The sequence below is a fragment of the Tiliqua scincoides genome, chromosome 2 (genome assembly GCF_035046505.1).
Source record: "Tiliqua scincoides isolate rTilSci1 chromosome 2, rTilSci1.hap2, whole genome shotgun sequence".
Taxonomy (NCBI): Eukaryota; Metazoa; Chordata; class Lepidosauria; order Squamata; family Scincidae; genus Tiliqua; species Tiliqua scincoides.
The window spans coordinates 31,458,013-31,485,963 of record NC_089822.1 but is presented as its reverse complement, the minus strand read 5'-3'; the positions used below and the strand labels follow the sequence as shown (position 1 = coordinate 31,485,963).

At 41.3% G+C, this 27,951-nt stretch overlaps 1 protein-coding gene across 2 annotated transcripts; it reads left to right on the top strand.

Annotated features, from left to right (window-relative positions):
* The first annotated feature begins 42 nt into the window (after positions 1-42).
* HMGCR (3-hydroxy-3-methylglutaryl-CoA reductase) lies at positions 43-27,880 on the top strand. 2 transcript variants are annotated; one of them, XM_066616239.1, is made up of 20 exons: positions 43-160; positions 5,732-5,924; positions 8,314-8,425; positions 10,029-10,116; positions 11,174-11,258; positions 12,762-12,867; positions 14,422-14,528; positions 14,946-15,062; positions 15,681-15,832; positions 17,119-17,363; positions 17,461-17,633; positions 19,842-20,036; positions 21,642-21,800; positions 21,949-22,106; positions 22,229-22,334; positions 23,142-23,312; positions 23,970-24,110; positions 24,220-24,378; positions 25,520-25,674; positions 25,796-27,880. In XM_066616239.1, exons 2-20 carry the CDS (start codon positions 5,760-5,762, stop codon positions 25,848-25,850), a joined length of 2,649 nt encoding a protein of 882 aa, XP_066472336.1. In that variant the 5' UTR covers positions 43-160; positions 5,732-5,759; the 3' UTR covers positions 25,851-27,880. The 2 variants fall into 2 exon arrangements, with proteins under 2 accessions (XP_066472336.1, XP_066472337.1); XM_066616240.1 differs by lacking the exon at positions 24,220-24,378.
* Positions 27,881-27,951: the final 71 nt, after the last annotated feature.

The window sequence follows — 27,951 nt, the reverse complement described above, 5'->3', positions numbered from 1 at the left end:
GGCGAGCGTTTGTGATTGGTGGTTCGATCGGGCGATGGCCGCGGCTGGGGTGTCCTTGGAGCTCCGAGAGCGGCCGCCTCAGTCTGCGGCGAGGAGGAGGACGACGAGGGGACAGCGGTTCTGCTGGCTCCTGCACAGTCCCGGCCGATGAGCGAAGGAGGTACCGGTCGTGCCGCGGCTGGGTCGAGGAGGAAGGGGCGCCGCCTCCGCTGAGGGGGGGTCAGGCGCCGCCTCGGGCAGCTCCGCCGCAGGGGCCTTCCTGACAGGGCTGTCAGGCTCCGTCAGGCGCAGTGCCGGGGCCTCCGCCTGCCTCAGGGCCGGGCAGCGAGGTGGGTCCTCCTGGTGCCGCCGCTTCCTCGGGCAGCGGGGCGCTGGGAAGACCTCCCTCCACGCCGCCCTTCCCCGCCACCGAGGAGGCACTCGCGGGGCGCCCGACCTCGTTCCTGGGGTCTGCCTCCCTCAAGGTGGCGGGGGGGGGGGGGAGAGAAGCCGGGCAGCCCTGGGAGTCTCCCGCTTGGCGTGTCCACCGGTCCCGCCCTCCTGTGCCCGTGGAAGGCGCGTCGGGAGGAGGGCAGGTTGCTTAACAAGAGCCCTGCTGGATCAGGCCGAGGGGGGCCCATCGAACCCCGTTTCCTGTGGCCCACCAGGTGCCTCAGGGAGCACCCGAGACCACAAGACCCCTGCACCCTGGTGCCCTCCCTTGCACCTGGCCTCCTGAGGTTGCCTCCTTCTGAAACCAGGAGCTGGCACATGCCTATCAATGGCTTGTAACTTACGAAGGACATTTCCTCCATCAGCGTGGCCAATCCTCTTTGAAAGGCATGTAGGCCAGGTGCCACCGCCACATCCTGTGTCAAGGAGTTCCACAGATTGATGGCACCCCAGGTGTTCTGAGGTCGCCTCCTTCCAAAACCAGGAGGTGGCACACGCCCATCATGGCTTGTCACCTGTGATGCGCTTTTCCTCTATCAATCCGTCCAGTCCCCTTTTAAGGGCATCCAGGCCAGATGCTGTCACCACATCCTGTGGCAAGGAGTTCCACAGGCTAATTACATGCTGGGTGAATAAATACTTTCTTCTGTCTGTCCTAACTCGCTCAGCACTCAATTTTAGTGACTGCCCCCTGGTTCTGGTGTTGTGTGAGAGGGAAAAGAGCATCCTTCTTTTCCCTCCATCCATCCCCTGTATAAGTCACTGGTTGCCCTATTTTTCAGCTCCACACTAAGAATATAAGAGCCCTGCTGGATCAGACCCAGGGCCAATCCAGTCCAGCTTTCTGTATCTCACAGTGACCCCACCAGATGTTGCTGGAGGCACACACCCCAAGATCTCGCTGCCATTTCTGTGCATCTGGCATTTTGTTTACCTTCACATGGTCCATTGAAGACACCAGACTGCAGGTTGGGTTTAATTTGGGCCACTTTATCAAACAAATGGCCAATTTCTTAAACATGAAACCTACTGAACTCGCCGTCCCTTCCTTGCCAGTCTGGGGTCAAAATTCACATGGTAAGAGTTTCTTCCCGCTGACCTGCAGCCTTGGGAACACTGTCGAGATTGATGCTCTTTTGAAAAAGAGACCTCTACCAGCTGTTGGGTTAAAATAAGAATAAAAATAAAATCAGTTTGGCAACCCTGTTTAAAGATTTGCTGATGATCACCTTTTCCCCAGATTATGTTGATTTTTAACTTTCTCAACATTGTCTTTGTACAGCAAGGCTACTTTGTGGGTAGCCTTTTTTTAGCAGGGGGAGAGTAACTGGCCCACCTCACCCCAGCACTGTCTGTTTTAGTGGCTGTCTGCTGGTATTCTTTTTGCATCTTTTTAGATTGTGAGCCCTTTTGGGACAGGGAGCCATTTAGTTATTTGATTTTTCTCTGTAAACCGCTTTGTGAACTTGAAGTTGAAAAGCGGTATTTATTATTATTGTTGTTGTTGTGTGTGTGATTGGTAGCACTAGCACTGAGAACATGTTTTTACATTAAAGGAGGACAGTATGTATCAGCACACCCAAAGACATATAATGCGGTGGTATTGAGACACTTTGCCAACAGTCTGAGGCTAAGAGGCAAAGAAGGAAGGCCCATAGCCAGGGAGACAGACCAGGGACAGACTGCACTTGCTCCCGGTGCGGAAGGGATTGTCACTCCCGGATTGGCCTTTTCAGCCACACTAGACGCTGTGCCAGAACCACCTTTCAGAGCGCGATACCATAGTCTTTCGAGACTGAAGGTTGCCAATACAATACAAAATTGCAAGGTCAAGTTATGTGTCACTGACCTGGTTTTTGGGACCAATAGAGCAGCTAGAGCAACTCCAGCAAGTCTTTTTTTCAGACTTTTTTTAGCCCTATCTCCAAGTATAGCCTCTGTACAGCTGGAATTGGGACTTCCAAAGATTTCAACTTTGATTTGGAAAGCTGCTATTGGTTTTAAATACAGACGTACAATTGCTGAAAATCTTTTCAGAAAACTAGCAGTATAAGAACGCTGCTGGGTAAAATGGAATAACATTAACATAAAAATTTGTGAGCTCGGCTTACAGTGAAAGAAGAAAATTTAGTGAAAGAAGTCATTCACTGCTTGTTGAAAAGTTGTTAAATCAAGATTCAGACTGCCTTTTAAGGGAGGCTCAGCAGTAGTGCTCCCCTTATTTTGGAATTAAATTTTCCACTAAGTTTTCATTATCCCTCTATTTTTATGTACTGACCGTTCTCAAGTTGAGGAGTGCTTATATGATTGCACGATGTAGTGCTTTACCAACTGCACAAATGAATGGATATTTCCAAAGGATACCTCCTGAGCAACATTATTGTGACTGTCCCTTAATTGAACTAGATACTCCAGTACATACTTTTATGCCCAAAATTTACAGCATCGAGGGGTAGATTTTTAAAGAAATTGATGCATAAATTATTCAATGTTTTCTGGTTCCTTAAGGCTGAAATTGTTACGTAGTCTTTGTGTTGTAGAAGTAGCCAAATATTGCTTCAATGTAGTTTTAAGCGCTGATTTTAAGATTTTAAATTAATAGGTGTATAGCTTATGTTCTGATCAACCTAATAAACTTTTATTAGTAGCAGAATACACTGTAATTGCAGAGCTTGATCTTGTGAGAGTGTTTATCAATGTATATGTGGACGGAGGGACAGAATATCCTCATAAATTTAAGCCTTCTAAATGTATCCCATTATGAATGCCAAAAGCAAGCTTGAATCTTTACTTGGCACTCTGTCATATTTGTTTTTAGGGCTAGGAGGAAATTGAGACTCTGATTCCTGCTCAGCTGGGAAGTTGATTGATCTCGTTCTGGCCTACTTGATAGGGTTGTTGTGAAAATAAAATGGGGGAGACCATGTGTGCCATCCTGGGCTCTTTGGAGGAGTGAAATGAAGTACCAATAAGTAATTCACTTGTATGCTGATTTATATCGTTTTCAGGCCAATAGCAGGTACATTTACAAGTATTTGCTTAAAAGGATCAAGTGAAAATTGGCCCCAACTTGCAATTTAGTTCTCTGCTCTGTATTTATGCAAGCTTGTTTTGGACTTAATTAGTTCTAGCTTTTCTTGATACTTCTCTATTGTCAGTCACACTGGAAAACTACAGGCTTCCTTAGGCCAAAGGAATGTAGGAGTCAGTGTGGTTATAGCAGTTGCATAGCTAAGGCATTTGGCCCCTGGAGGCACAAAAATTTTTTAAGACAAGCCCCCATGTGGCCTCCCCTAGCCTCAGAAGGCCAGTTTTTCACCTTAGGTCTGCCATTGGGGGTGCGGGTTGGCACCCCCACAAAGCATGGTACCCGGAGCAATGTAACCTGCCCCCCCAATAGCTATGGGTTACAGCAAGATATTAAAGAGTGGTTCAGCTGTTAATGCCTATCCTAGCTCTACCGAGTACATTACTGAAAGTTTTCTGATAATACTTGCTTTCAAAGAGTAAAGATAATAATACTTGCAAGGAAAATTATTTTGACAGCTGTTTAGAAGTGTAGCACACATGCAAGGATTTGCAAAGTACAGGAGTGCGCCACTTAACAATGGACCCATACATGATAGTGGTCAAAGCACAACAAATAGCCAGCAGCAGAGTGTCTATTCACACAACAAAGGCACTAGATTGGGCTGAATGTTTGCTTAACGACCTAATCGAATAACAACAAAAACAGTGATGCACACCTGTAGTTCATTTTCTCCTATTTGACACATTCGATAACAGCCCAATTCTAACCAATTTTCCAGTGTTGATACACTACGCCAAAGGAGCAGGCACATGTGGTGGTGGGGAAGTAACAGACATCCACAAGAGGGAATATTTGTTCCTTTTCCTCAATGCTGCATTGTGGTTGCATCAGCACTAGAGGTTGGTTAGGATTGGCTGGTAGGGTCAATTCCTGTGTTACAGTGTATTGGTTCCCTTGGTTTTGTTAGGGCCCAATCCTGAGCCACTATTGCAAACATGCTACCTTGTGCCCAGCGCCAGAGCTAGCCCAGCGCAGATACGCGCTGTGCCCACAGTCTACCACCCGGCAGCTTGCCTACACCGCTGAATAGTGGACAGGTGAGCAGATGTGAGGGGAGAGGCATTCCTGATCTCTTGACTAAAATATGTGACTTGTCCCTCAAAACGGCCACTGTGCCAGAGGATTGGAGAATAGCAAATGTCACACTGATTTTTTTAAAAGGGAAGGAGGGGGGACCCAGGAAACTGGACCAGTCAGCCTAACATCTGTACTGGGTAAGATGGTGGAAATGGTACCCGGAAATGATTCTATCTTATTAAAGATAGAATCTCAAAACACATTGCATGCTAATCAAAATGATCTATATTTTATAGAAGTCAATTGACTGGGTTAACAGTATTTTTTTTCATTATGATTGCTGATCTGATTTCAAAAAGCTGATCTAGTAAAACTTGTAGAACGCTTGGTGACTAAGCTTATGTTTCTGAAAAATTGATGTATGTAGTTGACTCCTGATGATGGAGCATAGCTTGTGAAGAGTTTTGATGAAACTCTTCTAGCAAACTTCTTGTGTCCATTCCGGCTGATTGCAAAATGATTCCCAGATTGGTTGTGAATTAGTAATTGCAGATTCAAGCAGCCCCATTTGCACCCCTGCTGCATTACACGGGGGAAGGGGAGTCAATTTCCCTTGCCCTGTGTTGCAATGCTGCCCACCCCAGCCCTGCCCTGGATAAAGCACAGCCTGCCCGTTCTAGTGCAAGATAGGATTGGGCTGTAAGTTTTATAAATCTTCATTGCCTGAGACAGTTTTTGCAGGCAAACAACTATGTTTGAGTAACATACATAAACATACAGACTTGTGTAATTTTTATATGTGAGTATTCTCAAGACAGAATAAAAATCTTTAACAGGATTGATAAGAACTTCTGAAAAAGTTGATGAATTAGTTGTAAGACTTCGTGGAAGCTATGGTTAGAATGCCCATGAACTTTTTGTCAAGTATTGTCAATTGACTACCTCTTGTTTAACCATGCTTAAATATGCTATATAGTCAAAAGCACTCTTGTGTGGCCACATACTTCTGCTGTTTCTCTTTACTGTTGTCCTAAATAATGCTTTGAATATTTTATCAATACCTAACTATCATAATTTACTAGTCAAATGGAAACCATATGTGAAAATGTGCAATATCTTAATTTTTTTAAACTTTGCTTCTACCCAGATGCACACCTTATTCTATTAACAAGATTTTTTATTTAAATTTAGTCCTAGATTTGAGAAAACAAGTTTGAAAATGCTGTCCAGACTCTTCCGAATGCATGGCCTTTTTGTGGCCTCCCACCCATGGGAGGTAATTGTGGGAACTGTAACTCTTACCATCTGTATGATGTCTATGAAGATGTTCACTGGTAACGATAAGATCTGTGGCTGGAATTATGAGTGCCCCAAGTTTGAAGAAGTAAGAAATTTTAAATTTGTTCTTTTAAATATTTATATGTACTGCTTCTGTTTGAAATTAATATGCTAGATTGATCTAAGACTTTTTCACTGAAGCTGTGTCTAATTCAGTGATTCCCAAACCCAGGGTTGCAAGCTGAACAAGTCTCGCAAGGGGTATTCTGGGGGGTTGTGGAGAGAATCCTTCATTTTTCCAACCAACTGCAAAGAGATGCATGCTTCCCACCTCCTCCTAGGACAGGGGTGCCCAAACCCCGGCCCGGGGGCCACATGCGGCCTGCGAGGCTTCTCAACGCGGCCCTCAGGGAGCCCCCAGTCTCCAACGAGCCTCTGGCCCTCTGGAGATTTGTTGGTACCTGCACTGGCCCGATGCAACTGCTTTCAACGTGAGGGCGGCTGTTAGACCTCTCGCGTAAGCTGTGGGATGAGGGCTCTCTCCACTGCTTGCTGTTTCACGTCTGTGATGCAGCAGAGGCAGCAAAGGAAAGGCCATCCTTGCTTTGTGCAAGGCCTTTTATAGGCCTTGAGCTATTGAAAGACCTTCATTCATTCATATAAGTTCATCTTTAATATATTTATTTATGTAAACTTATACAAATTTATTCAAATTTTAAATGTAAATTAATTGTTTCCCCCTCCCCCCCCGGCCCCTGGCACAGTGTCAGAGAGATGATGTGGCCCTCCTGCCAAAAACTTTGGACACCCCTGTCCTAGGACATCCAAGCAGGTGATTGGCTTGCAAGAGTGGAACTTCCCTCCTGCAATTCGGCCTGCACACATGCGAGAGGGGGCAACGGCACACTTCCTCTCTTCCTCCTGGCATATCAGAGGAGGTGAAAGGCTTGCAGGAGTAGAGCCACTCCACTCCTGCCAACTTCTCACATGTTTAGACGGGCCAGGAGGAGGGGGAGGTATACTTTTCTGTGTTCTTTAATATGCACCTGGCTGCAGCAAAGTTACAAACCTGGAATGGAGCCTCTTTGCTTTGATCCCCATACATGGTCACCCGCCTGCTCCCCCTCACCCAGGAACCCTTGCAAGGCATCCCACCTGGATACTGGGACTGCATGTCGGTTAGTGCCTACTAGAATCCCAGGGAGGGAGGCTCTACTTGTGGGCTTGCAACTTGCATGCTGAGATTTCAGGAGAGAGGCTCCTTTTTTGCAAGTCTCTTGCCTGCATAGACATCCCTGGAGGATGGGGGATGTGTCTGTTTCCCTCTGCTTCGTGCTGGCTGGAAAATTGGTAGACTTGGCCCTTCCTGTGATCCCATGCCAGGAGGAAGATGGGTGCATGCCTGTCCACCTCTCTTGTTGTTTACAAGTCATGTTCTGCAAGGAACCTGGGCAGTGGAAGAAGGGATGCAGAGGAGAACCTGGGAGAGCAGACTGCAAGAGGCCAAGACAGGAGGAAAAAAAGGATGAAGCTGCCAGGGGACTGATGGGAAATGGAGAAGGCCCACTGAAAATTTAATTTAAATGGAAAAATGTCTAGACACAAATTACTGTATAAGCCTGGGTCCTTGAAGTCTGATTTCACTGAGCTCATTCACATAATTAAGCAGCATCATGGTAACTGCTGAAAAAGTGGTAATTTTCATTTTATTTAATTATCCAAATTAACTGGATTTCTGTTTAATATGTAGCAACTCCATGGTTCACTGGACTGAGAGTGAAACTATTTAGGGTCACTGTCAAAAAGTTTGGGAAACAGTGTTGTAGTGCTTACTGGTACCTAAAATGCGACTATATGTAAACCTAATTCAGTTTTTGGATTTGTCTACAGTAGTGCTCTCTTATCTACAAGGGTTCCATTCCACAACTCCCCGCAGATAGCCGAAACCATGGTTATGGGTGAACACTTTCCCTGTGGCCTGGACCCTCCAGAGGCGAGGGGAGCCCTGCTTCCTTCAGAGGAGCTTCTAAGCCCTGCCAGTGCTGCAGACATTGCCCATGGCCTCCATGGGTCTCAGAATGTCTGTTTTCAGGTGGAAAACATCACTTCTGGTTTTCATGAAACTATGAAATGCCCATAAAAGGCATTATGCCCATAAAAAGCATTAGGAGTGCCAGGGAATCAGTGGAGAAAGGTGGACGTCCATGGCCCCTGCGGGCCGCTGGAGGGTGGGGGGCAGGGGGCCACCTATATCCATGGATATGGGTTCCCTGGATAGGCCCCCCCCCAGTACTTATGAAGACATATGCTGCTGTTTTAAATGAGAGGTAATCTTTTGGTTGTTGGGAACATGACGGGTCCTAAGTAAATAGTGTTTTAAATTTCAGAACATACAAGTCTAAAAAAACCAATGGCTTTTCTTGAATTGCTTCAGAAGTGTTAGCTCTTGTGTTTTAATCTTTTTTGAAAACAAATTTCATGTTCTTTTTTTACAGGATGTTTTGAGTAGCGATATCATAATCCTGACAATCACACGCTGTATTGCAATCCTTTATATATACTTTCAGTTCCAAAATCTGAGGCAGCTGGGCTCAAAATATATTCTAGGTAAGGCATATTAGTTTTATATGACTGTTGTATGTGTCAGTAAGAACTGATAGAGGAGAATAGGTGACATCCATACACATAAGCACCAGTTTGCCCTGAGCCAATGCCCACTTTTGGACCCTTGTATGCCCAGAACCCACACACGCACTTTAGTTCTCTCATTTTTCCTCTCCACCAGCTTCTCTCTCTTTCTCTCTCATCCCAGCTCCTTGACTGTTTTCTCCTTTATCTGGCTTCTATTTCTCTTACTCCTGTTTTCTCCTCATTAGGAAGTAAGTTGTCTGCTCTGAGTTTTGCTTTCCCATGTCTCTCTGCGTTATCACATGGGGAGCAGTCAACTTGGGAGACCCTAATTGACCAGTGAAGAGGCCCATGTGAGTGTCAGGCTCCTTTCCCATGAATAATCTGGCTTGCTCCTAGAAGCCACTTGCATTATGTCAGGGAGGGCCCTTGGAGTAAGCCCGTGTGCTGCCCACTGTATCATGTCAAGCCTAAAATTAGTATGATACTGTTTTCTTACCCCTGTATGGGAATCATGTGGCAGCTACTGGAGCTGTGGCTATTTCTGTGGGCCTTGTAGTACCCTATGTGTGGCACTTCCCATGCATCCAGCAATCCATGTAAGAAAACAAGTTATTGTGTGTGGATGACACAGATTGTGTCCAACTCCTGCAAAATGTTTTTGGCTTGGTAGGCAGGAATCGGCCTAGCAACACCCAGTTCTGCCTTGAGTCCCTTGCATTTTTGCAGTAGTAGAAAAGAGAAAATAACAGTCACTTACCATGCTCCTCACACAATTGCAGAGGTGCAGGACTTCCATGTTTTAAGGGAACAGTGAGAGTGAAGGAGATCCTTCGTCAACACAGTTCTTGTAAATTAAAACTGGAAGTCCTGCATTTTCTTGCTTGAAGGAATTGCAAAAGGAACATGATAAGGAGGTGAGTGATCCACTTTCAGCTTACTTTTAGTTGGTGGAAAGTGGGTTGGTGATGGTTGCATACAGGGCAAGCTGAATGGAGGCGGTGGCAGTGACAGACTTGGGCTGAAGGACCCTTAATCTGCTGCCTTCTCCCCCCCCCCCCGAAATTTAATGCTGATACAAACTGTATCACCTCATCTAATGAAGAGGCTAACCCAGTAGGAATTGCCTTTCTCCCCCAAGGCCTATATTCTGGTTGGGGTTAAAATTGGTCCCTGGTGCAGGGTTGAATTCTTGACCAGACTAAGGGACTAGGCTTGAATTGCTAAGAAAGAGTTTCAGTGCTGTGTCTTGCTGCCCAGTGCAGTCATTTTATCAATTTTCTGGACAACTTGCCTTAAAATCTGGGCTATCAGCTTATTTAGAGTTAAATAGAAGGAAAGAACAGTAGAGAACTTTGAACACTGAATGCTTTAAAAATAAAAAGGATAAAGACCAGTATGACAGGTACATGTTAACTAGATTGAATAACTTCTTTACCAGGTATGCATGTTACATATTGGGATCTGTTGCGCTGCAAAGGGGAGGATTTAGGTTTCTAAATGTTTGACAATAGCTTTCAAATGGAACTAGTGTTCGTGTTTTGTGGTCTCTTAATGCTGTGTGACATGTTTGTTTTTGTAGGTATTGCTGGCCTCTTCACAATCTTTTCAAGTTTTGTTTTCAGTACAGTGGTGATTCATTTCCTTGATAAGGAATTGACAGGCTTGAAGTACGTATTAATCATTCCCATGTTTTTGAAAACAAATGTTTATCTGTCAAGAAGTGGGTTTGTTTATAACAGAACCTTCCATTTTGGTCCAAAAGCTCAGGATGAATGGGTGGGTCAAAATGGGAGCACATCTTGGAAGCCTCTGGAAAACATGTGCATTGCATACCAGGAGAGGTACTTTTTTTCATGCCTCTTGTGAACTGACTCTGCATATATTTCATATGGGAGATGTAACATGTCCCAGGAGCCTCTGGAATGTGCTTTCACTCCATTTGTCCCATTCCTCCAAGTATGCACAAAATCCAGTTAGTGGCCCTGTAAGGTAGTTTCTTATGCTTCTAGTTCAGCACTTTAGTGCTGTACTGGAGGCATTGTTAGCATACATCTTCTCTAATCCCAAAAATGGACTTTTTGCCGCACAGTGTCCTGTATTCTTATTACGTAGGGCAGTCACTAATGAATTATGCATATAGCCTCTTTCTTCCATGTTGGAGCTCTAGATCGTGTGCTTGGAGACACCCTAATGTCTTCCTTACAGGTATTGGCCAGCTGTGTTCTGTCTAAACTGCACAGCTGAAATTGTATCCTGACACATCTCCCATCTGGGCACTTTGTAGCTCACCAGTGATGATGTCATCACCAAGTGCTCTGAAGCTGTTCCCACACTGCTTTGAGCTGACTCTGCAAAGTCCCTATAATTTTTATTGGGAACACTACTGGCCACACCCAGACCTGCCTAGCTTCAGCCTGGTTGTTGATTTCATACAGGTCTGGGACCTATGTGGGCTTAGTTTATGACTTTTCCCTACACTCTTATCAGTCTTGAAGACAGGTGAGAGATGTGCTTAATGAGTGTAGTCTGTAGTCAAAATATATTTTCCATGAAAGTCTTTAATGCATATTGGTAGCTTAAAAATTAAAGCTTGGTTTACCCGGGTATAAACTGTTTGAGCTCACATGATAATTAGGCCAAGAAATAGCATTGATGATGTACCTCTCCTGTTTTTCATGTTATGTTATACTTTAAATAGTCAATATGTGTGCTTAACTTTTTCAGTGAAGCTTTGCCATTCTTCTTGCTTCTGATTGACCTCTCCAGAGCCAGCGCATTAGCCAAATTTGCACTCAGTTCCAATTCACAGGTTAGCTACTTCTCTGTTTTCAAATTTTCATAGCACAACTTGGGGTTCGCAAAGACTATTTTAGAAATTTAAGTTACAGGTAAAGTTTTGAAATTGCCTGACAAATGTGGTTTGTTTATTTCAGGTAAATCCCAATTCGTGTTTTTTTTTTTTTCTTCCCAAGATGGAGGTTATTTAAAATCCCTGTAGTAGAAAGTCAGAAGAAATTTGTATGTTACCTTAGGAAATGTACAAACAAAACCAAGAGGATGGCTAACTAGCAGAATTGCTGTAAAAGATTAGGATGCTTCCTCTAGAAAATAGATCTTGTCCGAATGAATAAGAAAATGATAGTAATAAGCATTTCTGTAGAGCTTTTGAGCATTCAAAGTAGTTTGCAAACATTATCCTTATAAACAATTATCTGAGGTAGGTCAGTATTATCCCCTTATTGCATGTGTGTGTGCTGAGGATAAGCAAGAATCGCCTGCCAAAGACACCTGATGGTAGAAGCAAGATTGAAATGAGGGGCTTTCTAATTTGTACGTCAGTCTCTCAGCTACAATGCTCTAAAATGCTAAAAAGAGTAACTACTATAAAACAAATGAAATTTTTAAGCGCTTCTTTAAAAAAAACATCAAAAGTAGGAAATCAGTCAGGAACACTGCTGAACTGTTAGAAATCAAAGATGTGAACAAATACCTGTGCCAGCATGTTAGCCATTTTTGGGGAGGGCATCTGAAGACACAAGGCAGGCAGAAGTGACCAAAGATTAAGCCAGAGACTTTCAACCACTGTGCTGTAGCACACTGGTGTGCCATGAATGGTCTGCAGGTGTGCTACATTAGTAGGGCTATTGGAGGATGTGAGCACCCAGCAGTGTGGTGTGCCTTGTCAATTGTCAAAAAACCGATTGTGTGCCTTGACAGTTTTACTGCCTTCTCAGTGTGCTGTGAAATGAAGGTTGAAAAATCACTGCATTAAGTACTAGACAAGGGACAAATCAAAATTAATAAATTGCAAGGTTTGACTGGCATTCACTTGAGAATTAATAAATATTCAAGTGTGGAATTTTTTAACTTCTAAAAAAAAAATACATGCCACACCATTAAATCTGTCTCCATACCAGAGGGTTGAAAGCATGTATCCTGGATTAAATATAGAACAAATTAAGCAAGGATAAGGGACTGCATAAAGTGATTGAAGCCTTAGGGACAATTAATAAGAAACAAATCATGATGACTATATTGACTGGGTTTTTACATTATTACATAAAGGTAACATATTTTTCCTTAATAGTTGTTGTAGCACCTGACTGAAAAGGGATCTATATGTTTGTCCTTAAGTAGCAAGAAAAGTGGTAGAATTACATACATAGATCTTGGTGTTGAGTGAACCTGGATACAAAAACCAAACCATATTTGACATGATTTTACTCTTTTAATCAATACAGGCTTCTAAGTATCATTGATTCAACTTATTTTGCACCTCATGGAAAACATCTTTTTTTGGGTCTTTTTTTAGGATGAAGTAAGAGAAAATATTTCACGTGGAATGGCAATCCTGGGACCAACGTTTACGCTTGATGCCCTTGTTGAATGTCTTGTCATTGGTGTTGGTACAATGTCTGGTAAGCTTTCGTTTTTAAGACGCTCAATAGGAACATAACTATTTTCAGATCTAGAGCCAGTTTATTTGTATTTTGGAAGCCCTGCATTGCTACTTATTCTGGTAACTGATTGTATTGATTAAATTATGTTTATGTTACATTATTTATAGTAAACTGATTTAAATGCAAGGACCTAGTTTGTGGTATGGTATTTCACTCTATTTTGGTTTTGACCCTGTAAGATTTCTCCTTTGAGAATCCAAAAAAGTTTTAAAAGTTTACTTCCACTATGCACTGAGGGGTTGGCAGAATATGGACCACAGCTGTTTTCTGTAGATTACCAGAAAGGGACCCATAAATAGAAGATGGCAACTCTAGTGATTCTCTTCTTTCTCTGCTGTTCATTCACAGAATCCAGATCACATTAAAAGTGGTTTACATCTTCGTAAGAAAGGCAGTTATATGCTTAAGGAAAACTATTCTGCGTAATTTACATTCTCTGTGTCCAGGTGCTGCATGTGTAAAACCTGTTGCATAGTTAAGAGTTTAGTGAAGCATCGCGACGCCCCAGCTAGAAGCCCCTGGACTCTGCCCTCTTAAGGAGCAGGGGAAGGCAGCAACACAATCCCCAGGATCCTGTCACTAAGGGAACCACAGGGACAGACATGCACTTACCAGTCCCTGCAGCAGCCTCCTGGGGGTCCTGGGAGCCCTGCGCAACTCTTCACAGGGCTCCCCAGAGTTCCAAAAGTGAAAGTGGAGCGATCACACTCCACTTCTGGTTTTGCGAAGGTGGAGCGTGATTGCTCCGCTTTCACTTTCTAAGCTTCAGGGAGCCCTGTGGACAGTCATGCAGGGCTTCCTGCACCCCTGGGAGGCTGCTGCAAGGACTGGTAAGTAAATGCCAGTCCCTGCAGCCCAACAAGGCAGCATAAAATACCAATTCTTCAACAATTATAGATATGAAGAAAAGCTTAAGTTAGTATGTAAGAAAAGATTTTTCTATATTTGAATTTAATAATTTTTTACAACAAGTTCACCAATTAATACTGGTTTAATCAATACTGCTATTACATACTGCAACAAATAATCTGACAGTAGTTGAACACATTAAACCAGTTGTTCTCAAACTCTCTGGGAGAACAACCACCTCATGGGTTTCTTTTAGTTTAGTAAGAAAAGAAGTGATGGGTGAGACTGTCGAGACTTGGATTCTACCTATTTCTGTTTTTATTGAATCATTTGATTTCATTGTTCCATAATGTGTTTATGAACCTGCAGGGACTGGGGCGAAACTATGTTTTAAAAAGTATGTGTGTGCTGTTATTAATACAGGTTTTTTAGTATGAAAATAATCACAGTATTTTTAATATAATATTTTAATACAAATTGTTTTTATAGTTGCTGCTGCTGGTTGGTTGGTTGGTTTTCCTAAACTGCTGGTTGGTGTTATATATGTATTTATATTTTTTATGTGTTTTATAGACATATTTTAATGTTGTAAGCTGCTGTGGGTGTTTTTCAGGGATATAAATCAAATAAAGAATTACGGTTTGGTGTTTGTGTCTCTAACAGGAGTGAGACAGCTTGAAATCATGTGCTGTTTTGGCTGCATGTCTGTTCTCGCCAACTATTTTGTCTTCATGACCTTCTTTCCTGCATGTGTATCCTTGGTATTGGAGGTAAGAAGACTACAACCTGTCATTGGTATGCACACAGTCCAGTGGGAAGTTGTTTTTTTCCTGTACAAGTGCCACTGAAATTATGTGCAGCTGCTCAAGAGCTCCACTGTCTCATGCAGCTCCTCATCCCACGCATGCAGTGGGAATTGCACAGGCAAACTTTTCATTAGATTACTTTCCATTTTAGTTAGTACAGATGCTTTATTTTGAGCTTCATATAGTCTACAAAGAATAAAACATATGCTTAGGTATTCCTAAGCTCCTAAAATTGTCATATTTAGAGTAATTTATTTCTTCAGTGCTTAGACTTGTGTCTTTGTAGCAGAGTTACAGTAACAAATACAGCATGATTCTGCACAGAAAATTTGTTTTCAGAATATATGTGCTAAATAAAGCTATTTTGTGTTTTTCTTGCAGCTTTCTCGGGAAAGTCGTGAAGGCCATCCCATTTGGCAGCTTAGTCACTTTGCTCGTGTCTTGGAGGAAGAAGAAAACAAACCTAATCCTGTAACTCAAAGGGTCAAAATGATAATGGTATGTTAGTCCATGGGCTCTTATTGTGAACCATCCTGTTAAGAAAACCAGGTTTCTGACAAATGTAATTGATTGGATGCCAGGTGTCTTAGCTGTTAATACTTCAGTTCGACCCAAGTTGGGCATATGGAGTAAAAGAGCAGACTACTTGGGATCGAAATCTGGTATGAGAATGAGTTCTAGTAATTTTTGTCACTTAGTCTTCCCCTCTTCTATTGCCACAAGATATCAATACTAGGAGCTTTTGCTTGTGCTATAGCTAAGAACAGTATGGATGAGTATTGGTCTGTTAAGACTCTGAATGGGGAAAGTTCAGCACAGAGCTTGTGTCATATCTGGCAGCAGTCCACACTTGTTTCGGAGAAAGGCACAAATCACTCTATGAATACAGCATCTTTAATCGAATGAAAAGCTTTAACTAAGCTTCAGGATACAGGTGCTTAGTAATGACAACAGGTTTGTTAGAAAAATAACCGGTTAAAGTTTTGTGTGGCACTCCTTTTAACTATGAAACAACACCTGCCATTTTTTCAATGCTAAACAAGATGCTGTTGTTTCCAGTACTGAGGTATGTTACTGAATGAGCTACCTAGTTACAATGAACTTCTTAAATTTAAGTCTCTAGGTTTGGTTCTTGTTCATGCGCACAGTCGTTGGATAGCAGAGCCATCTGCTCAGAACACTACAGCAGAAATGTCAATGGAACTGGATGAAAGTACACCAAAGAGAATTGAGCCTAATGTTTCTCTGTGGCAGTTCTATCTTTCCAGGTACATTTACACATAATTTTTCTCATTAACATTTCATTGCATTTGTCTAGAATTATAGATTATTTTTAATAGATTAAGTTGTGCTTGGTCTTTGCAAGGGATTTTAGCACCCAGTATATCTAATGACAGTGAAATAATGCCTATTTTTTCTTTGGAGATTGTTTTTTTTTCTTCTCTCTATCAATTACAGTTACAGACCCCTGTTACTGTTACAGTTAGAGACCTGGCAGTTACAGACCCCTGTGTTACCCTGGGGCGCAGGTCTGCATCATGCCAACCTTCCCCCCGCATCATGCTGCCCCTGGGGGTACTTACCTAGGCACATGGAGCCCTGAGCGGCGCTCCGAAAGCCTTCTGAGGCTTTTGACACGATCTTAAAGAATATTTCCAGTTTTCTAACGGAAACTGGAAGCAGTCTTTAAGATCATGCCAGAAGCCTCAGAAGGTTTTCAGAGCCTTTTGGAGTGGTGCTGCACCTGAAGGTACTCTTGGTGAATTGTCTTCTCAGTCTCGCTTCGTTTTGGAGGTGCTTTTTATACTTCCAAAATGCTGCACAACTACAAGGATGATTCTCACCCCCTTCTTCAGCTCCAGGATTGGGAGAGACCAGGACTTACCAGAGGGTAATGGAACAGTCATTGTGGACCCCTGGACGTTATCGGAGCATTATAGAACCAGATTATACAGAAATATCTCCTCTACCACAATGGAAACCCATAAATCTTCAGTAATGTGTACCCTGTAATTGAGCGATGGGCTGATTTTAGTTTTTGCACAGCCTCTTCCCCACCCCCAGAATCCCATGGTATGCGTTACATTTAACAAGCAAGAGTGCGCAGTTGGAATATCTGACTGTGCCATAAGGTATCCCAAACATGCACTCATTCATGAAAATGTAAGTGCTTCACTAGGTGAAGTCCATCTGTTCTGATGGTCTTGTCAAGAATTTATGAAGGCAGCAAGCAATAGCAAATATTTGCTGTGAAGGGAGATATTTATTAAGTAACACTAGCTGGTAGAAGTTCCTTGGTTTAAAATATTTCACAGGGGCTCCCCCTTATGTGCAGATCCTGTAACTGCGGTTTCACTTATCTGTTGATCGGGTACTTTGCACGTTGCCTCCAGAGGGTGGGGGTGTCGCCCCATATCAGCAGATTCAGCTATCTGCATGGGGTTCCGGAACAGTAGTCTATATAATATCTTTATTGTTGCGCAGATTCTCATTAGAAGATTGTAAATGAAAGAGCTGTATTAAATAATTTTCTCCTTTCTTGCATTCTCTTTAGAATGGCCAGTATGGACATTGAGCAGGTAATTACTCTTGGCTTGGCTCTTCTCCTTGCTGTCAAATACATCTTCTTTGAGCAGACAGAGATGGAGTCCACACTCTCGTTGAAGAACCCTATAACCTCTCCAGTGGTAATGCTGAAAAAAAATCCTGAAAACTGCTGCAGAAAACAATCTATACCTTTACCAAATAATCTTAAGCCCAGAAAAGTAGATGAAACTCCAGTTGCCAAAGAGGAAAAAGGTAAACCCTTTTGCTTCAAATTCAAAAGCGTTAGTACTTCAGCTTTAGGCTCTTGGGTTTTTTTCTCAAATTCCAATTTTGACTTATTTTTATGCAGATGAAGCCATAAAGCCTCTTCTGTCAGAGGCACCTCCCAAGGCCATGTTTGTAGTTGGTAATTGTACCCCTACAGAAACATCTTCTATTAGTAACAGAAAAGAATCTGAAATTGAACTGCCTAAAGAACCACGCTCTGTTGAAGAATGTCTCTGCGTACTTCGGAATGACAAGGTAATAACAGAACTGTAAAGACTTCCAGTATTCAAAGTTGTTTAGGATTTTGTGCAAAAATTAATTTAAAAACACGTGAGCAAGAATTATTTGCTAGAAACTTCTTCAGTGGATTACAGTGCATTTATACATGTTCTCTTTGTGAATATAATATTTTCTAGCCCATTGAAAAATAATTTCAGGAACTGCCTAGTTTCGTGTTTTAGATCAATGGATTCTCAAGAATAGGTTAAAGTTATTTAACATTATGAGTTTTCCTCAAGTCTAAAAATGAAAATATATGGATTGGATTTTTAAAAATTGAGTGGAAGGAGGAAATGACTTGGGAGAGTCTGTCTGCTCAAAAATAACTTCCATTGAATTCATTGCAACTTGTTCACAGGTAAAGGAAGTATAGGATTGCAAACTATGCAAATCCCAAATCCAACTTTCTAGCACTGATGCAGCCATAACAATAGGATGGGGGGGGGTCAGTCACTGAGGCCTCCTCAAGGTAAGAGAACATTTATTCCCTTATTTTGAGGCTGCATTGCTGCTGCGTCAGTGCTGGGAGGTTGGATAGGATTGGGCCCTTTTGTGAACTGCCATGTAAGCACTGTTGGAAGTCTTCTTGTAATGTAGAGCCACAGTATCTTGGAGATTTTTGTTAAGGTATGAGAAATGTGGTTATGGCATAACACTCTAGTGGACCATTAACAGGTCTTGAAAAGCACTTGTGTAAATGGAGGGATCCTTTGTTCAGTTTTTTGTTGCACAGCAACATTTCTGCATAGTTGGAAATATGCTTTCCTGGAATGTGATTTTTCTGTTACTAGAAGGACATATTTGAATCCAAGCCTATGCCTTAATCCTGTCACAGGTATAAGCAATAACAATACTCTTTCTCCTCCAGATAGTCTTACAAGCTTTTTTTAAAACCAAAAAGCTTTCAGTAAAATGCTCTTGGGAGATTTACATTCACCTGACTTTGGTCAAAATAACTAGGAAGAATATAAAACAATAACAATGCTAGAGGTTTTGTCTTTAGTAAGCTAGGTATCATTATTCTTTCTACTCTACATTCTTGCTGAAACTTAAGCTTGAAGCAGCTTACAAAATTAAAAACAAGAAAATTTCATAAATATTGTAAATACAATCTGCAGTTTGATTTTTATTTTATTACTGTTTGCATCAAAAATAGGGCTTCAAACTTAAGATTAGGGTTAAGTCTGCTGATTTTTAAGCCTAAGAAATGCCTGTAAATGGAAGGGTCCAATCAGACTTCATGAGCATCTGTATATTCTGCAAAAATGAATGGAGAGTAGGGTCTATAAAGCAAATTATGCACTAGATGAAGTATCTTCTTTTGTCTGTCTTTTGAGCCTTGATGCTAGTATTGTGAGACAGGGAGAAAATCTTTTTTTTCTCCATAAAAGTGCAGTCTTGAAGCACTCTAGCTTGCACTGGCTGAACGCGTGCCATAAAGCACATTCAGCGCAAGTTAAAATTGGGCTGTAAGTCTCAATCATGTTGTTCATCTTCCTTTAATTGTTTTTTGTCCAAACTCAGCAGCTATGAACACTATAGCCCTTCATGTTAAGGATGATGATCCAGCTCTCTGATCATTTTACCCACTTTTGCTGATGCTATCCTTCTAGACATGTGACAACCAGGACTGTACACAGTGCACAGTACACTAAATGTGACTGCACTATAGATTTGTATAGGGGCATTAAAATACTAGTTATCTTAGTCTTGATCCCTTTCCTAATGACCAATAGCACAAATGTGCCTCCTTCATAGCTGCTACACATTTGGTTGACATTTTCATTGAGTTATCCAGCACCATAAGAATTCTTGCCTGGTTCAGCATTGGCACCTCAGATCCCATTAGTGTTTATGTGAAACTGAGATGTTTTGCTACAGTATGCATCATTTTACACTTATTTTCATTGAATTGCACCTGCCATTTGGTTGCCAATTCACCCAGTTTGGAGAGCCCGTCACAATCTGTTTTTACCACCCTGAATAGTTTTGTCATCTGAAAACTTGGCAACCTTGCTGTCAGCCCGAACACAAGATCGTTTATGAGTAAGATAAAATGCACAAGTCCCTAACCAGTTACTAATCATAAAAACATTTGTCTTATTCCATGATGAGTCTACTGGAGTGACTTTGATGAAGAACCCCAAAATACTGTAAATTAACCAAATGTTTCTTTTCCTCCAGATGGGAGCAAAATGTCTTACTGATGCTGAGGTCATTAGTTTAGTCAATGCAAAGCATATTCCTGCCTACAAATTAGAAACTTTGATGGAAACTCAGGAACGTGGTGTGTCCATTCGTAGACAGATGTTGGCTCAGAAGCTTCTTGAACCTTCTTCCTTACAGGATCTTCCTTACAAGCACTACAACTATTCTTTAGTGAGTATCAGTGTAGGCTAAAAGAAGAATGTGTTGATCTTATTTAGCTGAAGAAACTTATATTAAGAAATATTTATTTGGAGTTGTTTATATTTGGTTGTCAAGAACAAATATGAATTTGAAACTTGAAGGAAATGGGAAAGGAGAGCATCTGGTGTATCTAGTGGTAGTGTTGTATTAGCTTATTCTCTTTGTAGTTTTAAGCAAACATCAATGTAATAATAATAATAATTTTATTTTTACCCCACCTTTCTCCCCAAAGGGACTCAAGGCGGCTTACAACAGGTTAAAACAGATTAAAAACATAATTTAAAAACAGATAAAAGCATATTAACACATATCATAAAAACAGTAGTCAGTTAAAAAGTAGTAAAAAGGTAAAAAGAGCATAGAGCAGCAAGTCATAAAAGAATCAGGCCTGTAAAAAATTAAAAGATGTTAAAAAGGCCGAGAACTCAGAAGGCTTGTTTAAACAAAAGGGTCTTCAGGCCTCGCCAAAAAGTCTCAAGAGAGGGAGCCATTCTTAAGTCAAGGGGAAGGGAATTCCATAGCGTTGGTGCCACTACTGAGAAGGTCCTATTTCTAGCCGCCGCCCCACGTACCTCCCTAGGCGGCGGCATTTGTAAAAAGGCCTTCTCTGATGTACTTTGTACTTTGTTTTGAAAACAAAATGTACTTTTGTGATACCAGATCATACCAGAATGTGATACCAGATCATAAAAGGCTCCATCTGAAATGTTGTAGTTCTTGAAAGACAGAACCTTCTTCAATTGTAAAAAATCCCTATAGGGATTTAGTATAGCCTGCCTGTGTAAACCGCCTTGAAATAAAGTCTGAGGAGAAATCTGACGACCATGAAAGGCAGTATATAAATACCTGTATTATTATTATTATTACTACTTTGTTTTCTTACCAGCATGTGTAGAGGTGTGTATTTCAGGTTTATATAAAACTCCATAACTTTTTGTTTTGAATGAATTTGGGGAATAGGACAGTGGAGAGAGGCCACTTGAGGCAAACTTTGCATCTGGTTTTCGAATTTAGCACAGGTAGTCTGAGAATACCAGTAGTAGAAAGGCAATGTAACCTGTCAGAAGACAGCCTCTGTGGACAGAAAAACTTTTTCTCTCTCCTGGCTCATTTTGTAGCTACTGTTCTGATACACATTTGATTATATAATTTGGTCCTTTTATTAAAGATTTTAACAATCCAGGCTAGAGGCAATATATTATCCTTGAATAAAGGAAAGCTTGCTGATTTTTGCTCCACAATTATGAAAAATTTCTAGGACTTATGCAACACATTTCTAATATTTCTGGAACATGTTCTGTAGTCTAATTAGCTGTAACTGGCAATCATACTTGGCAAGAGTAAGGCAACAAAATGTACACTTCGTGCTAAGTTGTAAATACTGGATGCATAACTTGCATAATATGATTTTCACCTTATTAAAAAATGAAATTACGAATGAAGTAAAAACTTCATTATGTAATGGACAATATAAATAGTTCTGTTTTCTTGCTGTAAGATGCTGTTCAAAAAATTATATCTTGGCATACACTGATAATTAAACACTGACTCATATGTTGGGTTTTTTTTGTTAAGGTAATGGGTGCCTGCTGTGAAAATGTGATTGGGTACATGCCAATCCCTGTAGGAGTAGCTGGCCCCCTTCTTCTGGACAAGAAAGAGTTTCAAGTACCAATGGCAACGACAGAAGGCTGTCTAGTTGCAAGCACAAATAGAGGGTGCCGAGCAATATCTGTGAGTATTAATTACATGACCAGTATTGATTTTAAACAGCTCTATAGCTCTATTTAAACAGCTACTGCTTCATTCAAACAAGTTACTTTGTTTTATTGACCCTAATGTTTACCAGTCATTCATCAAAATCTTTCTCTTTTGATGTTAGCTTGGTGGAGGTGCCAGTAGCCGCATTTTGGCAGATGGAATGACTCGAGGGCCTGTTGTGAGACTGCCCTCTGCCTGCCAGTCTGCAGAAGTGAAGGCTTGGCTTGAAACACCAGAAGGGTTTAAGATAGTTAAAGATGCCTTTGATAGCACAAGCAGGTTGGTATTTTTATGTAGCTGGGGGCAAGGGGGAGGAATCTTGTTTTGCTGAAAAGCAAGCAGTGTTCCAAAGATAAATTCTGATACAGCATATATGCAAAATCCACAATTCATCTTTCTAGGTTTGCTCGTCTACAGAGACTTCATATCAGTTTGGCTGGCCGCAATCTTTACATTCGCTTTCAATCTAGAACTGGTGATGCAATGGGAATGAACATGATTTCAAAAGTAAGCTTGAGCAATTTTTTTTGCACATTTATATGTTGATTTCAAAATATACCTACATGCTTGAACTCTTTCCTAACAAAATATCCTGAGGAGAAGGAACATTCCTCTTTCCTAATTCATCTTAGTGCATAGGTACTTAAATTACGCATTAGTGTTGCAAGAAGACAGTATTGTGGCCCAATTTGGTGGTGGTGGTGGTTATGATAATAAGCATTTGTATAAAACTTCGAGTGTACAAAGTTCTTTGTATATATTATCCTGATGTAAACTTTGCAATGACCCTGTTAGGTAAGTGTTGTCCCCATATTGCAGCTGGGGAGGTGGAGAGGAAATAGCTAACCTAGGCCTCCTAGTGAGATGATGGCAGAGGTGAGATTTGAAATCGGGAAGTCCTTGTTTTCAGCTCAGCTACAGTGTTACCTTGGCTATCATAGAATATCTCTGACCTGGAATTCTAGTATATGCAATTGCTAGTTTGTAAATGGGAAGAGTTTTCAATGTCCTTTTAAGAAGGAAAAATATTGCTAGTGCACCCCACCCCTGTAATTGTGAGAGCCAGTAAAAATTAAACATATACTCATTTAATTAAAATTAAACATAGTTTTCCAAATTATTTCCACTAAACAATTTTTAGAGTTGACCTTCTGCACCCTAAGAAATAAGATGCATGGGATGCATTCAATATAAATGTTAAGTACAGGTCTTTTTTTTTGCCTAATAGAGCCAATTGTGCTTGGCATAATTGTAAAGTGTTGTGCAGGGTTTCACGCTGATGCTCTATAAACATATTTCCACGCTCTCCAACAGGGGACTGAGAAGGCGCTCGCAAGACTGCAAGAAGAGTTTCCAGAACTTCACATCTTAGCTGTCAGTGGTAACTACTGCACAGATAAAAAACCAGCTGCCATAAATTGGATAGAGGGAAGAGGGAAGTCCGTGGTATGTGAAGCAGTCATTCCAGCAAAGGTTGTTAAAGAAGTGAGTATTTGTGAGCAAAAGCTGATTCTTACAATGTGTTTTGTAAAGAGCTGTGCCAGATTATTTTGACATGTCACAGTGTGTCTTTCTTTGTTACACTTATTCCCACCCTTCTGAGGTAAGAAATGCTTCCAACTTGACCCCATGCAGGTGTTCAATTAGAGCACCTACTTCTACAAGTCAGGGCAAGGTAGATTTCTTGTAACTTATATTACCATATGACCATTCTACTCCGGAGGGCCTTGCAGACTGAAGATGGAGCTTTACACGAAGTGTGTTAGGGAGAAGGGTTGTGGCTGCGACTCAGGAGGAGGTCCCTAAAACCCCTTCCTGGTATTTCTGGGCAGTTTCTTACCCAGACAACTTACCAAACCAGTCCTATTTCGTTTCAGCAGTAGAACTGTGTTCTGTCCCTTCAGACCATGTAGCTTCTGTTGGTGGGAGCATTTCAGCTTCCTTTGATACTCGCCTACAGCCCAACCTGATGATAGTTTTTGGTGTGTTGGTGGGTGAGTTTTATGTGTCAAAGTAATCTTTTTGTAAGGACTGAAAACTTTTAATTGCTTTTTACTACGATAGGTCTATTTAAGTTTTGTTTTTTTTGAATAGTGTAGAATTACTACTTTATGAGAAACCCTATCTTGTGTCTTTATCCAGGTACTGAAGACTACTACAGAAGCCATGGTTGAAGTGAATATCAACAAGAATTTGGTTGGCTCTGCAATGGCTGGTAGCATAGGTGGCTATAATGCTCATGCCGCCAACATTGTTACTGCTATTTATATTGCATGTGGGCAGGTAAGTAGTTCTTGACTTATATGCGCTCACGCATGCATGCATGCATGCATGCAGCTAACAAATTTTCCTGAAAACGTTATGCTAAAATCTTTTCTTGTACTGACTCTAGGATGCAGCACAGAATGTTGGCAGTTCTAACTGCATCACATTGATGGAACTAACTGGTCCTACCAATGAAGATCTGTATATCAGTTGTACAATGCCCTCTATAGAAATTGGGACTGTGGGTGGAGGAACCAACCTGTTACCACAGCAAGCTTGTTTGCAGGTATGAAGCATGACAAGAAATACATTTGCTATAACCTTTCTCACTTTGTGGTATAGTGTGCATCTGTGGACTTTAGTTGCATGTTCATGGCCCATGTCATCTGGCAATTTGGGTTCCCTGCACTCTCCCACAACGATTCTTTCTGATGCTTTCTGATCCCACCACTTTCTTTCTGATGCTTTTTATCTGGAGTAAGTGGATAAGGTAAATTTATCTTTGTACTCGTGTGTGCTAGTACAAAGCAACAACTGCCTGCCTGACTCTTGCGTGACTTCATTAAAACAATGAAGTCATGTTTCTGTGTGAACAGAATGCTTGTAACTTGGAGCAAGGGGTGCCCAAACCCCAGCCCGGGGACCATTTGTGGCCCTCGAGGTCTCTCAATCTGATCCACAGGGAGGCCCCAGTTTCCAATGAGCCTCTGGTCCTCCAAAGACTTGCTGGAGTCCGCGCTGGCCTGACACAACTCCTCTCAGTGTGAGAGCGACTGTTGGACCTCTTGCGTGAGCTGAGGGCTCCCTCCAGTGCTTGCTGTTTCATGTCTGTGAAGCAGTAGTGGCAGCGAAGGAAAGGCCGACCTTGCTTTGCGCAGGCCTTGAGCTATTGCAAGATGTTCATAAGTTCCATCTCAAATATATTCATTTATGTAAATATTAAATGTAAATTATTTTTTCCTGGCCCCGACACAGTGTCAGAGAGCTAATGTGGCCCTCCTGCCAAAAAACTTCACACGCCCAACTTAGAGCAATGATATCAAGAAGTGGTGGAATCTTGATACCACAGAACATATAAGGCATAGTAATCTCACCCCGCTCCCAAAAGGTTTTGGGTTCTACAATATAGATAATGGAGACATTCCTGACTAAGCCAGTACTTTCTACTCTGATTGAAGGTAGTTCTCTAAAGTTTGATGGAAAGGTATTTCCCAGACCTGCTGTCTCATGTCCTTTTAATTTCTGAAGAAGCCAGGGATTGGCTGGGACCCATACATAGTCAGTGCTCTTTCCCGGGCTGTGAAACCCTCCCATGTAGCACTTAATGTGGAAAATGTCCTTTTAAAGTGGCAAGGGTTTCAGCATTTTTGAATAAAAGTATTTCTGTCTGCTGCTGTGCCATAATGTTGTCTTTTGTTGTTTACCAGATGCTTGGGGTCCAGGGAGCAAGTCCAGACAACCCTGGGGAAAATGCCCGTCAGCTTGCTAAAATTGTGTGTGCTACTGTACTGGCAGGGGAGCTGTCTCTAATGGCTGCCCTAGCTGCAGGACAATTGGTTAGAAGTCACATGATCCACAATAGGTAAGATGGGAGCAGTCTGATACAGTCTTCAACAGCTTGTTTCAATTCAATAGCCCACGTTCCAATCAGATCTGAAATCTGATAGAAATCTTATTTGAATTTTTCTCTTGTATTTTAATAGGTCAAAAATAAATCTACAGGATCTCCAGGGAACATGTATGAAAAAGGCTGTTTGAAAATTGACAAAGTTGAAGCAGAGCATGTCTATGGAATATCTATGGCAAACTGTCAAGTGAAAACACACGATCTGTGAATTTTAGGAAGAAGATAATCTTCAGTACAATGAAGTGTTGGTGAAACACTTGAAAGGATCAATGGACTTATAGACTGTACATGGCTTCCTGCATTTTTTCCCTTTGTCTGCCATAAAAGGATGCTTCTCTCTGGGAAATACTTCAGATGATTTTAATTTTAACATAGGACTTAGTGTTCCTGAGTCAGATATTTTATAGAGTGGGGTTTTACGTAGTCTTATCCAAATTATCCGAAAGGTCCAGTCTCTGTCATTTGAATGAGAATTCGTACACCACTGAATGAGAATTCATACACCACTGAAAAGAAATACAAGATCTGTGACTTGTTTCTGGTTTGGTTTTTTTAAACCAATCTACTCAAATTAGTAGCTTTGCAATGTTCATTATGATCACTGTTTACAGATTGTGGTGGCACATTTTGCATAAAAATCTCATGCATGTAAAGCAATTATCAACCTGGAGCCAGTTAGAATAGCTTTAGGGCAGGACACTGCCTGGCCAAGGCTCCACCAAGTCCTCCTCTTTTGAGCAGAGTCACTTATTTGCCATGGAGGTGGAAATGGCTTAATAGTGTCTTAATGTTTTGTATTTGTCTTCAAATCTGGTCTAACTGTTTCTCACAAACTCCTTATTTCAAACCAAGGATTTGGGCAATGGAATAATTAATCTGAGTCACAGTAGTGGAAAAACTTTAATTTGGGGTGTTTTACTCGCTATTGTATTGTGTGTGAGGGGGGCTTTTAAATGTAAATTCTACAATTTGGTTACACTCCCATCTTTTAATATGCATTGCAGCAATGTAGATCTGCTTGATCATCAAAGTATGGAACCACTGGGTTAAAGCTGTCAGCCATTTTTGTTGGACCTTACTTAACTTGCACAGGGGTGAAAAACTTTCAGGGACAACCCATCAGGACATTCCTGGCAAACCCCATTGCCATTGAAATGAATGACAACTACTAAGAAAGCACAGTAGCTCTTAAGTTCAGCTGGACTTTCCTGGTGGATTGCAGCCTTGATAAGCTTAAAGAGGTTGGTTTGTTGAATGGAAATGGTTTCAAATAAGAAAGTAAAAAACATGTTTACACTATTTCTTAATTATCACTTTGAGTACAGTGTACACTTCTGCAGAAATATGTGAATGTCTTGATGAGAGAGCTGGTAAATATATGCTTCTTTTTTATTGACACCTTATTTAATATTTCTTTTCCTAAAGAAATTATAATTTATTTGGGGGCAAATAAATGCATCTCTCTTTTTTAATGTCTTGCTTATCTCTTTTTTAAAATGTCTAACTACTAATGACAAGGTTGTTCGAAATGATGTTGGAAGAGAATTGAATGCAAAAAAGCTGCATCTCGACGAATACCACAATGCACAGTAGTGCTACGCAGGACAACCAGTTTTTTTAACAAGTCAAGAGAAGGGGAGCAAGAGTACAGATGCACTCTTCGGCTGCTGTCGAATGCAATGACGACTCACTGTTCCAGAGTGGCTAGAAAGATGGTTTGAGGGCTGGTGTCCTTGGGCATCTCTTTGGCACTCGTTAAGAATGTTCACTTTTGTGCAAGTTCAATATAAATTGTGGTACTCCTTTTGTTTTGTATAACACAAGGTTTCCAATTTGTATGTATTAGGCTCATAAAGCTAATGCAATTCTACTCCTACTACTTGGTAGGTATGTGTTGTAGCTACTTGTAAATAGCATCATGAATGTCCATCTCCCTGCAGTATTTGTTCAGCAGTTACCTTTTTCTTATTTATGCAGCATTTGAACTGCTTGGTTTTATTTAATGCAACACTGAGCTAGCAATAAATGGTTTGTTCAGTGTTCATTTTGGTGAATGTATCTGACGTTCTGTCTTTCAAAATACCATTTTGTACTATTACAGAATTGTGTACATTTTGGTACAGGTAATTTTTTCAGTTTCAGTAAAACAATGCAAAAGCAACTTGGCTAATTTGTGTTTTTAACTAATTACAAATGGTACTCTTGCCTACTCTTATCACTAATCTCTCACTT